Genomic DNA, 12,447 nt, shown 5'->3' on the forward strand with positions numbered 1-12,447 from the left:
TGTTGTTGAGCAGGTAGGTGACGCGGACGCGGGGAGGCACTACCTCGTACCTCGCTGCGAAGAGGGCATTCAGCCGGGTCTGGCCCGGAGCATGCACTGGCGGCATGTCGTTCCCGAGGATGCGGACGACGTGAAGGAACGGCGGCTCTGGCACTGAGGCGTTCGCAAAAGCTGAGCGAGTGGTACGAGGCGTTTGGCTGGACGGGTCGTCGCCGCAGGAGTGAGCAAGCTGAGCGATGGAGCGGAGCGGAGGCCTGCTCGTTGGGCGCCACACCAGCCGCTTCCCTGTTCGGCTGTGTCCGCCGGTGGTGCGATTGCGCACTGGGGCGCCTGGATCTGGCCCCCTGACCCTGTCGGCATTCCATTGGAAGGGACACCTCCCGTTGCGAGCGAGTTTAGTCGCAAGTTGATCGGTACTCTCAGTGAGGCGGCGGCCGCCCGCGAGCGCTTTCCATCCCTCTCTGGCCTGTGGCCTACAGCTGAAGCCACGCCGGCAGCGAATGCTGCCCTGCTCTGCTGCGATTTGGGCGGTGTGAGAAGCGAGCCACCTCGAGACCGCCGAGAGGTTGGCGACGAGGATGCCAAAGGTCGAATCGAGCCAGGCAGCTCGGCCCGGGGTGAGGTCCACCGTAGCGGGCAGGAGCGTGATTCCACTGTTGCTCGACACCGAGCTCGTCCGAAACAAGCCGGCGACGTTGCCGGCGATCGCGGTAGAGACGCTCGGTCGGAACTTGCAAGGGGTGACCGGCATGGAGACGTGATTGCCCACATATGGAGACTTGGACATGGTGTTGCACGACGCACGCGTGGTGGCCGACAGGCAGTAGGCCGTGTTCTCCCAGCCCAGGGACCCGTTGCCGCGTGGGTGCCACATGTAGGCACCAACCCAGCATGAGACATAGTTGTCGAGGTGGCCGGAGCTCTTGCCTCTGCACGGCAGCGAGCGCAGGGCGTGGCGCTGCAGCCTGTCAACCGCGGATTTCGAGAGGGCGTCGTCCGCATCGAGGCGTGTCGAGAGGACAACCGCTCGCCGCGCCGGCGCCGGGATCCACCTGCCGATCCTCTGCAGCTGCTGCTGAACCGGCAGGTAGTGCGGCTTGTCGAAAGGGGCAGCAACGCCGTCAGGGATCTCGACGAGAGAAAACCGGCCGTTCCCAGCCCCCTCGACGATCGCCCGTAGCTGGTTGCGCGCTGACAGAGGTAGCGTGCTGTCGTGGTAGACCAGCCACGTGAATCGGCAGCTGTGCTGAGCAGTCAGGCTGGCTCGTGTCACGGCGTCGAGCAGCATGAGGCGCAGATGCACAAGCGTGGAGAGGTTGCCTTGAGAGAGGGAGAAGCGCGTCACCACGAGGTGGAGCAAAGCCGTCGTGTTGTCCACAACGTGCCACGGCCCAGAACCACACGGCTCAGTGCCGGGGGTGAGGTCGAGGTAGCGGGCAGCTGCGGGAGGCGAGGACGCCATGCAGAAAGCGAGGCTGGACGCCCGCAGCAAGGCGCAGCCGCGCATCGGAGGTGCTCAGGTCGCAGAAGAATCGTGAATTAGACGAGTCGCAGCGAATCTGCGTGACGAGGGTGTGCCCGGCGAGGCTCACGATCTGCACCCTCAGGCCGGATGCGACGGGCGTTTTCGACCGTTGTGAATAGTTTCGCCGAAAAACGCTCCAAGTGCTCCAAGCTCAAGGCACCATCTGGTTCTGTTTTAGCTCGAACCTTGTGGATCAGGCGCCTGATCCATGAATCCCCCAAGCGCGTCCAAAATGAAAACGGTGCGCGCTGGTGTACTCTGCGCAGGTGTGCGCTCCCGGAGGCACTCTGGCGCGCTTGCCCCGCCCGCCCCGAGGCTCCGCGCGCTCCGCACGGTCCCTCTCCGCGACGCGTGCGCGCCGTCTGCGACGCGTCGCTCTGTCGCCACGCGTGTGGCTGGCGCGCCTCAGCTCACTTGCCATCCGTGCGCTTCCAGCCGAAGGGGAAATAAATCAGAGTTGAGAGAGAGAGATTTTTAAAGACCAACAAGAATTCACGACTTCACAGTTGAGCGCGTCGGAGAGGTCTTTCGAGACCGAGTGATCGAGGTCGCGCTTTCTTTATTTATTCGCGTGAATCGTGTCGTGCGCCCGCCTTTTCAGTGTATGTAGCTCTTACGAACATACCCGTAGGTGAACTGCTGACAGGGTTTTGTTGTAAAATTCTTTATTTAGTGTACCTGTGTTAGTGCCAAAAAGAAAGAAAGAAAACGGACAACCCAAGGGAGCGCAGTCCGTCTTCAAATTCTTTATTTATCGCTACCCCATGAGTAGACGTCGCCGCCTGGATTCACAGGAGCGGAACCCGTGCCGCAACACACTGCGTCGTCGGCGCTCCCTCGAGCGTCGCCACGCAAGTCGTCGAGCACCCTCGAGCGTCGCCACCGCGTGGCTAGATGGCTGCCACTAGCAGCGGCGAGGTCCTCTCGAACCTCGTTATGCGAGCCTCGCTGCACGACCCTCAGCAGCCTCCGACGCCGACGCCGACGCAACCTCAGCCCCGGCCGCTGCCGGAGCAGCCGTGGTACTACCAATTCACGCCAGACAATGTGCGTTGGGGCTCTGCTCTGCGAAAACTGCGGATCGGCGCTCACAACAGCCTCGGCTGGCGAGGTGGCGCGCCTTTGCCGACGCCGCCTGCCACCGACTGCTGGTTGCTTCCGGCGACCGATGACGCGGCTCTCGCTGTGGCGTCCGAGGCGCGTGCGCTGCGTGCCGCCGGCTGGCTGGTGCTGACGTGTTCGCCGGCCGTGTTGAATCGGCTGAGCGACAAGGCGGCGCTCGTCCGACATGCCGAGGCGCTGGGCGCCCGAGACGACCTTCCCGCCATCTACCCGACGCTGGCGTCTGCGAGGTGGCCTGCGGTTCTCAAGCGGGCTCGGGGTCAGTTCGGCAAGGGCGTCCACTTGGTGGGCTCGGGCGAGGAGGCTTACCGCCGCATGGGGATGAGCGAGGACGGGCTGGGGTCGCGCTGGGTCCTGCAGGAGGCGGTGGCTGGGCACGTCGAGTGCTCGGCCTCGCTGCTGGTCGTGCGCGGCGTGATTGTGCGCGTCCTGGTCGTCGAGTACACCTACGCCGAGAGCGCCTACGTCTGGCCGCACGTCAAGGAGGACAAGGCGGCGAGGAGGGCGCACGAGGATATGGCGCCGGAGCACCGTGCCGCGCTCTCGAGGCTGCTTGCAGGCTTCTCGGGGCTATGCAACGCAAACTACAAGATCCGCGCCGAGAGTGGGTGAGCTCCTTCCGCCGCAGCTAGCGTCGGTCCCTCGCCAATCTCTCTCTCTCCTGTGCAGGAGGCTCGCCCTCTTCGAGTTCAACACGCGGCCAGGCGGTGATCTCGCCGCCGACGCGCCGCGCCCCCTCGCCGCCGCCTTCCTCGAAGAGGGGCGACGCATCGCGCTGCAACACTGCGACGCCCGCACGGCAGCGCTCGGGCCTCCGCCGCGCAGCACGCCACCCACCGACTGCCCACAGCCCGAGGAGGCCGTGAGGGAAGTGGCGGGGGCGGGGGAGGCGTCCGAGCGGGCGGCGCAGGCGCCTGCCGAGGCGGAGGAGGAGGGGTGGGACACGGTGTACCTCTCGGCGTGCCGCGAGGAGGCGGCGCGCTACCCCTCTCCCCGCGATGCGCCAGGCTGGCTGCGGGGCGAACTCGGCAGGGCGGGCAGGCCTCCCTTCTTGCTCCGTGGCCACAGCTCTCCGGCGCTTCGCGTCGTCCTCCCTGCCGCCCACCCCGCCCGCCCCGGGGGCGGTCGGGTGGGGGAGGAGGGCGGCGGTCGCAGCGGGTGGCCGGCGGCGATCGTGTGCCCGGGCGGCGGCTACAAGACGCTCGCCCCGCACGAGGGCGGTCCCGCAGCCAGATGGCTCGCCTCGCTGGGCGTGGTCGCCCTCCTGCTTCGGTACAGGCTGCCTCCCGACCACCCGTGGCCAGCCGCGCGAGACGACCTGCTCGCCGCGCTCGACTACGCCTGCTCGGCCGAGGCGGCGAGGTGGCGCATCGACCCGAGCCGGCTGTCCGTCCTCGGCTTCTCCGCGGGCGCACACCTCGCCGCACACGGCCTCTCGGCCAGGCTGCGCGCCGCTGTCCTCGTCTACCCGGCCACGGCGGACGCCACCGGCGAGGCAGTGCGGACCACAGCGGCTGCCGCAGCGGAGGTTGCCCGCGGGTCGGCCTTGCCGCCAGTCTACCTCGTCTCGTCGACCAACGACCGCGTCTGCGGCGCCGAGGAGCACGGCGACAAGGTGCACGCGGAGCTGTGCACCCTCGGTGTCGAGTGCCACTACCAGCGCCAAAAGCTCGGCGCTCACGGATTCGGCGTCGCGCCGAGATGGACCACGCCTTGCGCCGCATGGCTGCTCGACAAGTTGAGGGACAGCCCGCAGGCATCGGCGCCCGCGGCGCAGCGGCACGATACCCATGTATGAGGCGCGCGCGCCCGGGGCCGGGCGCCCGGCACAGTTCGCGGTTTTCCCCCAAAGTATATATGTATGTACTGTGATCTCGTGATGTATGTGCATTAACAGAGAGTTACCTTTTAAAACGCCGTGGGAAGAAGAGCGACAACCGACACCGCACCCGGGTGTGGAACATACACACACACCGCATCTTCAGGCGGACGTTTGGACTTTGGTCTCCAGCGTCCAGGTGCTTTCTCACGTCTCACGATCTCGAATGAGGGCATCAGCGACAAGCACCTCTGCTTTGTGGAGAAGGTCCTTCGTCGCAGACGATGGACGGAGAAGGCACGGCGGATCAACAGCTTTGCTGCCAAAGCAAGGCTTGCTTATTGACCCGAGGCAGCAAGCTTTGGCGCCGCCGGGCTTGTCTCCGCAACCCTCTCCGCCGCAGACGCCGCATGCCTTTGGGCAGCACGCCGATCCGTCGCTCGCCGTGATGCCGCCGACTTGTCCGCACTCTCCCCTTTTTGACCGGGACGCCGGCGGGTGTAGCCACCGTAGCTGGTCTGGAGGGATTACCCGCCGTGCCCATCGCCACCAAAGGACATTGGGCACGCCGTCGCACGTGTGGTACTTCTTGAGCGTGCCGTCCGCAGCGAGGTCAGACTCGATGTCCGTCTTACCCACCTGCCACGGCTTTCTGCACCCGACCCAGTGGAAGAGCAGCGGCCAGCCCGAGCCTTTCTCATACGGACGGCGCTTCCACTGCATTTCCTGCCAGTCCCTCACGTGCGGGTGGGCGAGCATGTCCGCCCCGAGGAGTCGCACCCTCGCGGGCGGGATCATGTCGTTGAGCAGCGCTTGCTCCGTGCACAAGGCCGGCGCGAACTGGACGTCGCCTGCCCTCCGTTCGGGGGGTGGCTGCTGAGTTCGCTCGACCATGGCTGAGAACAGCTTCCGGGACGGTACAAGAGCCATGACGCCCGCATTGAAGCCTGTTTGCGAGTGGCCTTTCCGGCCGACCAGGATCACCTGTCTGGAGTCAACGGCGGCACGCGCCGATGGCAGCATCCCAAAGAGTACGTTGACCGGGCCTGTTACGATGGCATCAACGTCAAAGTACACCACCTTGTCGTACTCGAGCATGTTCCAGAGGTGAAGCTTGCTCATCATCAGGCCCCACCGAGTCTTCCGGTCTTCGTAGTCCGCCGACTCCTTCTTCTTCTCCGACTGACATTGCGAGTAGTTGCCCCCGTACCACGTGTCAGGGATCAATGGCACGGGGCGAACTTTGTAGCCGGACTTTTTCAGCTTCTCCCTCGTCTCGTTTGGGATCTTCTCCGTGACCAACGCCACGAACTCGCGAGAGGAGTCGAACATCTGCAGCGAGTGGCTCAGCACGGCAGCAGCGTACACGTACTCCGTGCTGGGGTAGGTGACTATCGTGGCGTACGCCTCTCTCCCCTTCGTGCGCGGCAGCACCGGCCAGTCCAACTGGCCATGTTGCGTGATTGCGCCGCTGTTTCTGCCGGCCACCTCGCCCGGGATGGCCGGCTGCTTGGCGATGGCGGCGTTTAGCATCGAAGTGATTAGCCCCTCTTCCTTTTCGGATTTGGAGCCAGCGGGCAGCCACTCCTCTGCTCTGCGGTGAATTCTTGTGGTGTTTCTTGAGATCGGCACCCCGGCCTTGCTCAAGTCCTCGAGCATTCGCCTCAGCGTCGGCCAGGGCCGGTGCATGAGCTCCTCGTGAGCGACGCGCACTGTTGGCACACCGGCGCACGCCCTCGTGGCAGACGATTCGTAGACTGCCTGGATCCACGACCACTCTGCGACAGGTGGAAGGCAAGGCGTCGAGCTCGAATTACGTGTTGCCGTCCGAGGAATAGCAGGCGCGTGGGGGGGGGGGGGGGGGCGCACCTATCGCTGACAAGGCGCTGTCGCTCTCTGACGGCTCGCGCGGATATCTTGAGATGAGAGATTCCCCGAGCAGCGGCCCTTTGCGTGTGACGATCACGCAGAGTGGCGCCTTGAGCTCGCGCATCCACAGCGGGGCGGTGAGAGACAGCCGCGGGTCCTATGCATCACGCATCCTCTATGACTGACTGCGTCGGAGGTCGAGTGAGGGCGGGGCGACCCGGCGGCTCGCCTTCATGGCCCACGGCCGCATTCCGGTGGGCCCGTCCAGCAGGGAGACGACGCGGGCAATCTCATCATGGGCCGTTTTCGGCAGTGTCGCCAGAATCGCCTGCGGGTCGGTCCCATGGTGCACCCAGTCCGGGGCTCTGCTGTGGCGGTGGCTGCGTGCTGCGGCCGACTCCTCCAGAACGAGTCGGTTGAGCTTGTTGACGTCGAGTCGCTCAAAGTACTTGAGTGGGTTCGACTTTGACCAGGCCAGCTCAGAGTCCCCACCCAGGTAGAGACCCGCGTCCCGCAGCAGCTTGCTCACGATCGACGTGCCGCTGTGATGCATGCCCAAGACGACAACCTGCCGTGGCCGCTGAGCACCGCCGAGAGCAGCACGAGTCGGGATGCTGCGTGCACCGGGCTGGGTCTCACCGCCGCCGCCGGGCGCCGCCGAACGCGCTGCCGAGACGGCAAGCAGCCAGCTTGACCAAGACATCCCGCGACCCAACGGGCCGCGCCAGAGTGTCGACGGGCGCTTTGCAGGGTTACTGAGATACTCGGGTATGAGCGTGCACGGCGAACCAGTTTAGACCATGTTTAGACCCAGTTTAGACCACGGCTGAACACGAACCAGATTAGTCCTGTTTACGATAAACTGGGTCTAAACAGGGGTCGGCCTGGGTGGGGGACCCCATTAGACATACCAGGTTTAGACCCAATTTATCGTAAACAGGACTAATCTGGTTCGTGTTTAGCAGTGGTCTCGAAAGAAAGAAAGAAAACAGACAACCCAAGGGAGGGATGGGAGGACGGCACGCCGCCACCACACAGGGATTTTAAGGAGAGGTGAAGCTGAGGTGTGTGATGCGCTACAGTCTGTTTGTTGCGGGCATTAAGAAAACAGGATCCCGCGGCACGCCGCCGTTTCTAAGCCTTTCCACCCACCCCACCCACCCCACGCCGTGGTTTCTTAGCTTCGGCCGGCACCCCAGGTCAGCCGGGATCTAGGAATTTTTAGGTAAAATGACAATAAGGAAGCGCTGGACCGATGCGCCAGTCAGCAGTCTTGGGATGACAGGAAGACGCACACACCTCCATCCACACCGCCCAGAACACCGCAGACTTGGGCAAAATGACAAGTGCGCGCGCCGCAGGCGAAGAGAAAATTTGAGCGGGGCTCCTGTTCACACTCGTGTGTGGGCCCTTTCTTGGGGCCGCGCCGGCGGCGCGCCGTGGTTTCTTAGATTTTCGCGGAAATTGCTTGGTAGGGTTTCTTAATGGGACGCTTTCTTAATGCCCGCAACAGACTGTAGCCGTCGCCCACCCTAGGGAGTCTGCCTCTTCCTATCTCTCTTCGCAGTCTCTCGCCGCTTCTCGCTGCAACCTTCATGCCACCTCGCGGTCGTCCCACTCTCGTCGTTCTCTCCCTTGTCACTTCCTCCTCTGTCGCGTCGTTCTCTTCTGCCTCGTCCTGCGGCGCCGCCGCCTGCCGGTCCCTTGTTTTGGCCTGCACAAGCTTTTCCGGCAAACAAAAAGGAAAACAGAGGGTCCCCAGCACTTTGCGTTTCCGGAAATTTCCAGGGAAAACAGAGGGTGTTTGGTGCTCCATTCTGGAAACTCGCGAGTTTCCCTGAGTCTGAGAGCTGGTCTGGGGCAAAATCTGACGCAAAATTGAGGAAATCGGCACGATACCCAGGCGGTCGCAGGGTATTTTCCAGGTTTACCCGGGGGTTTCCAGGTATACCCGCAAAATATCCGGTATTTTGCCGATTTGGCTGATTTTGGGCCCAAACCAGCCTCAGACTCGGCTCAGAGCCCGGAAAATTTGATGGTTTCCCCGGGAAAATAGAGAGGAAAAGAGAGGGTGCTGTAGAGAAAAAATGAAAGGAAAAGAGACGGGGTGCGAGAGGAAAAGCTTGTTCAGCCTAACGCGCCTTGTTCTCGCGGCTTCTTTCTTTCGCCTTTCGGCGCAACTCCGTCCTCCTCGCGGCGTATCCTGGCCCCTCGAGTCTATCGAGCTCCCCTCGCGCAAGGACCACATTTCTGACTCCCAGTCCGATCATTTGCCTCCAAGCTGGTCTCGAGGCTTGATCCAAGAGGAGCACGCGTGGGGAAAATCTTTTTTGTCTGCGTCCCGCCACACGAGCGCGCGCGGCAGTCGCGAGGGCCCGCGTCTGCGCCAGCACCACACATGCGCGACGCGAGCAGGGCTGTGCGCTGGCGCTGGCTATGTCCGCTTCTGCTACTGCCGGCCGGCGCCGTCCGCATCGGCAGCAGAGGCACCTGCCGACAAATTCGGTCTCGGCCTGCTGCCATTTCACCGACGGCGGATGACGAGGCCCGCGATCCACGTGCAGCTCCGCCGTGGATCACGGAGAACCAGGCGCTGCTCGATGAGCTGCGCGCCGCATCGACGGCGGAGCCTAGGGCCGCCACCGCATCCACGTCGAGGCACGTCTCGCCGATCGTCAGCCTTGAGGCGCTCGAGGCGGCCATCGCGAGGGCCGACGCCGCCGGCCGCCTCGTCGCGGTAAAGTACTACAGCCCGCAGTGTCGTTCTTGCCTGCAGATTAAGCCGCTCTACGAGAGGGCCGCCGAGGGTGCCTTTGGCGAGCAGGTCGACTTCTACGAGGTCGACAGTTTCTGCGCGAGAGTGCTGTGCAGCCTCGCCAACATGCGCCTTCTGCCGACGGTGCAGGTCTACGGCCGAGGCGCGCTCCTCGATGCTCGCACCGTCAACAACAAGGTGCTCTACCTCGAGTTCGAGGCGGCGCTGGCGAAGGCGGTGCTCAGTCATTGCACGTTCTCGGTAGCGGGCGAGGCAGAGAGCGATGCGGCAGTCGCTGGTGCAGCACGGCCGGCGGCCTCATGGCCGGCGATCGGAGGCGGCAGCGGCGCGCACAGAATGGCTGGCCGGAGGTAAGCATCCCCTCGCGTCGCGGACAATCGGGGTGATTGCCTCGACCAAGCAAGCTCATGTTTACTACTCACGCTTTGTGTTTTCTCTCTGCATGCTGTCAGCGAAAATAAAAAAGCAAACGATCTGAGACTGAGTGACTGAGATGTGACTGCGCGAGACCCCTGGGCCTCGACCTCTTGCGAGCGGCCGCCGGCGCGCTCATATCGACGTCAGCGCCGGGGCAGCGCCAGCGGTCGCCGAACTATAACATAAGCGATTTCGGCGATATACTACCTCTGGGTACGGTACTCTCTCTCGGCCGACTGCACGCTAAAGGCTACACGCTCGCACACCACTTGCAGAGTGGCTCTCCCAGGCGCTCACCCCACCCGGTGGCACGCCAGGCCCCGGGCAGCCGGCCGTCACTCGCCTAAGCGCCTAAGCGGCCTAAGCGGGGGGTGCTTAGGGTGCTTAGGCGCTTAGGCGGCCCTTGCGAGCGTGGCGGCGTCGTAATACAAGTGACTCCGATGGCAATCATGATGCCCCTGCTAGTGTCATCGCTCAGAGAGCAGCCTCACGCACGTCCACTGTCTACCACTCGCACTGGCCCTGGTCGCACACTGCCACTGAGCTGCGCTGGTCCGCAAGCTGGTGCGGGAACTCAGCATCAGGTCGAGTCGAGGAAGATCGCGGAAGGTCAAGTCGAGCACTCTGTGGCCAGACTCAGATGCTTACAAGAGGGTGTCGTGAACGGACCCGGGAGGGTGGGTTACCCTCTTCCTACCCGATGCTTCGCTCATGCTTACCTATGAATCACTGCAGTGAAAACATTTTGCGGGGGATTTTTTCGCCAGTCAATAGAGCATGAAAATACCTTTCAGACGGCACCTTTCTGTCCTCCAGAGTCGAAGAACTCGACCGGTGGCTGGCCGCCAAAGTGGCTGGACGGCGCCGCGGCGCACACTGGTGAGCCGCGGAGCACACTGAGGGAGCTGTCCTCGGCGCAGCCGATCGGCTCCCACGGCCTGGGTGATGGCAGTGGCACTCTCTGAGGCTCCCTGATTTTTTCTGGTATTTGTTGAGCTCTCTCTGGTCACCTTCGCCGGGCGAGCCTGGCTCTCGCTGCACAGCGGCGCGACCCTCGGTGAGGCTGCCGATCGTCGAACTGGGCTTAGCTCTCAGTCAAGATATTGTGCATATGGTCGGTCTCTACAATACCTTGGCTGAGCACGACCGATGAATCGGCAGCACGGAGACAGGAAGGCTCGCTGTGTGAGTCGGCCACGCAGAGGGTCGGAACCTGGGTCGCAAGAGCCATAGGACGAAGGAACGCCGAAGTATGTTCGCTCTCCGACGCCGCGCCGAGCGAAACCTTTTCCTTCGAAGCTCAGCGTCGTAGCCGGGCGAGCGGAATAGGGGAGCCCTAGAGAGCACCTTGAGGCCGTTCAATAGAGCCCGTACTATAGTCGAGAGTCGCTCGCCGGCCGGCGCAGTGCTGCTCTGACCGCTCCGCCGGGCCGCCTCCGGGCCGCCGCGCCGCGGAGACGTGCACATAGGCAAGTTGGTATTTTCATATATGAACTTAAAAATAGTATTTGCTAGTCTAATCCTACTCATCACAACTCGCCAGGAACACCCCCACACTATAGGGTCATTGTGTAGCCCTGCTTAGAAGGAAAAGGTTTACTGCAAGGTCCGTATGGCTAAGTGTATGGCTCACCGTGTAGTCGGCCCTCGTCCGCTCTACACTCGCTAGCCGACCGCAAAAAGCGCCGCAGTAGGGGTCGTCCTTGGGCCAATCGGTGGCCGCGCCGGCGGAGACAGTGGCGGCGGCATGGGCGGCGGGGGGCTCGGTGCAAATGGCTCTGGAGGCGCTCGCGGCTCGGGCGGCTCCGGCGATGGGGCGGGCGGCGCCTTCGGCTCGGGCGGCTCGGACGGTGCCGGTGGTGCCGGGGCTTGCGCGAGGCTGCCGCCCACGACGCAGCTCATGCCCACCCCGCCCCTGGGGCAGAGGCCGACCGGCGTGCCGGAGAGGTGGAGCAGGTCGACGGAGCGCATGTTGAGTGCGCCTGATATGACATGGATATGACATGAGAAGCTGTTGAGATTGTGCCGGTCGGCGGAGTGCACATGTGGAGAGATCGCCGGTGAAGTCGGTGCGCTCAACGTTGCACTCGGAGAGCTGAGAGTTGAGGAGGTTTGCTCCTGTGGCAAAGGGGCGGGATTCGCGGATCTTGACGCGCCCGAGGGTGTGCAGTGAGAGGCGGGTGGAGCAGGGTGGGCGGAGGGGAGAGTGGGGGAGGGCCGTGGCAGCGCGCCGCGAAACGAGGCGCCGGCGAGTGCGGTGCGGATGAAGTCGACCTCCGAGAAGCGGGCCGCGGAGAAGTCAGCGCCTGGTGTGCATGGGGGCGCCAGAGGAGGTGGTGGCGCTGCACGAGGGTGTGATGTACGGGCGGGCTGGCCCTAGGGCTGGCCTCTGTGCGTGCGACAGGGCCTCTCGTGTGCACGTGGGTGGTGTGCGACCGCTGCGTCGGCAGTGCGTCGCACCCGTGGCAAGCGATCGGTCGAACTCGGAGAGGGAGATGGTGGCGGAGCGGAAGGAGGCGTTGACGAGGGAAGCCTCGATGAGGGCGACCTCCTCGAGGCGGACGTGGTCGAAGCGGATGCGGTCGAGCTGCGCGCCTGCGCGGGTGACATCGCGGGTGGAGGGAGGAGGAGGAGCTCAGTGCCATATCATAGCCTGCCACAACGGGCGGGATGGCGGAAAGCCGCGCGCCGAGGAAGTCGACGGCGGCGAAGGTTGCGCCGGCGAGTATCGTCGACGGCGAGAGGAGGATCCCTGGGGGGCGGGCGGCGGGGAGAGGTTGCCTGCTGCTTAAGGGCGTGGGGGGAAGGGGGGGGGGGAAACCCTTCCCCAGGGGTGTTTCCCCCCAGGGTTCAATCGGCGCGTTGGCCTGTCGCCTGGAACGGGGCGGCCCCCCTCCAGTTCCCCGAGGGGGAAAAAAG

At 64.0% G+C, this 12,447-nt stretch overlaps 4 protein-coding genes across 4 annotated transcripts in view; 2 read left to right on the top strand and 2 right to left on the bottom strand.

The window, feature by feature from the left end:
- Positions 1–2,419: 2,419 nt before the first annotated feature.
- On the top strand, positions 2,420–4,445 carry EMIHUDRAFT_106164 (hypothetical protein; the record flags this gene model as incomplete). Its single annotated transcript, XM_005760497.1, has 2 exons — positions 2,420–3,255; positions 3,317–4,445. The coding sequence occupies 2 exons, from the start codon at positions 2,420–2,422 to the stop codon at positions 4,443–4,445; spliced, it is 1,965 nt and encodes a 654-aa protein (XP_005760554.1).
- A 228-nt stretch (positions 4,446–4,673) lies between these two features.
- On the bottom strand, positions 4,674–7,038 carry EMIHUDRAFT_106165 (hypothetical protein; the record flags this gene model as incomplete). The annotated part of the gene is made up of 2 exons (XM_005760498.1): positions 4,674–6,227; positions 6,553–7,038. 2 exons carry the CDS (start codon positions 7,036–7,038, stop codon positions 4,674–4,676), a joined length of 2,040 nt encoding a protein of 679 aa, XP_005760555.1.
- A 1,695-nt stretch (positions 7,039–8,733) lies between these two features.
- Positions 8,734–9,465, top strand: EMIHUDRAFT_106166 (hypothetical protein; the record flags this gene model as incomplete). Its single annotated transcript, XM_005760499.1, has 1 exon — positions 8,734–9,465. One exon carries the CDS (start codon positions 8,734–8,736, stop codon positions 9,463–9,465), a length of 732 nt encoding a protein of 243 aa, XP_005760556.1.
- A 1,728-nt stretch (positions 9,466–11,193) lies between these two features.
- The window catches only part of EMIHUDRAFT_106167 (hypothetical protein), a gene marked incomplete at both ends in the record, with an annotated part of 4,165 nt that continues 2,911 nt past the window's right edge, over positions 11,194–12,447 (bottom strand). Inside the window, 3 exons of the mRNA XM_005760500.1 lie at positions 11,194–11,510; positions 11,572–11,646; positions 11,989–12,123. Of these exons, the coding sequence (XP_005760557.1) occupies positions 11,194–11,510; positions 11,572–11,646; positions 11,989–12,123 (527 nt within the window). The remainder of the gene's footprint in view (positions 11,511–11,571; positions 11,647–11,988; positions 12,124–12,447) is intronic.

The sequence above is a fragment of the Emiliania huxleyi genome (genome assembly GCF_000372725.1).
Source record: "Emiliania huxleyi CCMP1516 unplaced genomic scaffold EMIHUscaffold_75, whole genome shotgun sequence".
Taxonomy (NCBI): Eukaryota; Haptophyta; order Isochrysidales; family Noelaerhabdaceae; genus Emiliania; species Emiliania huxleyi.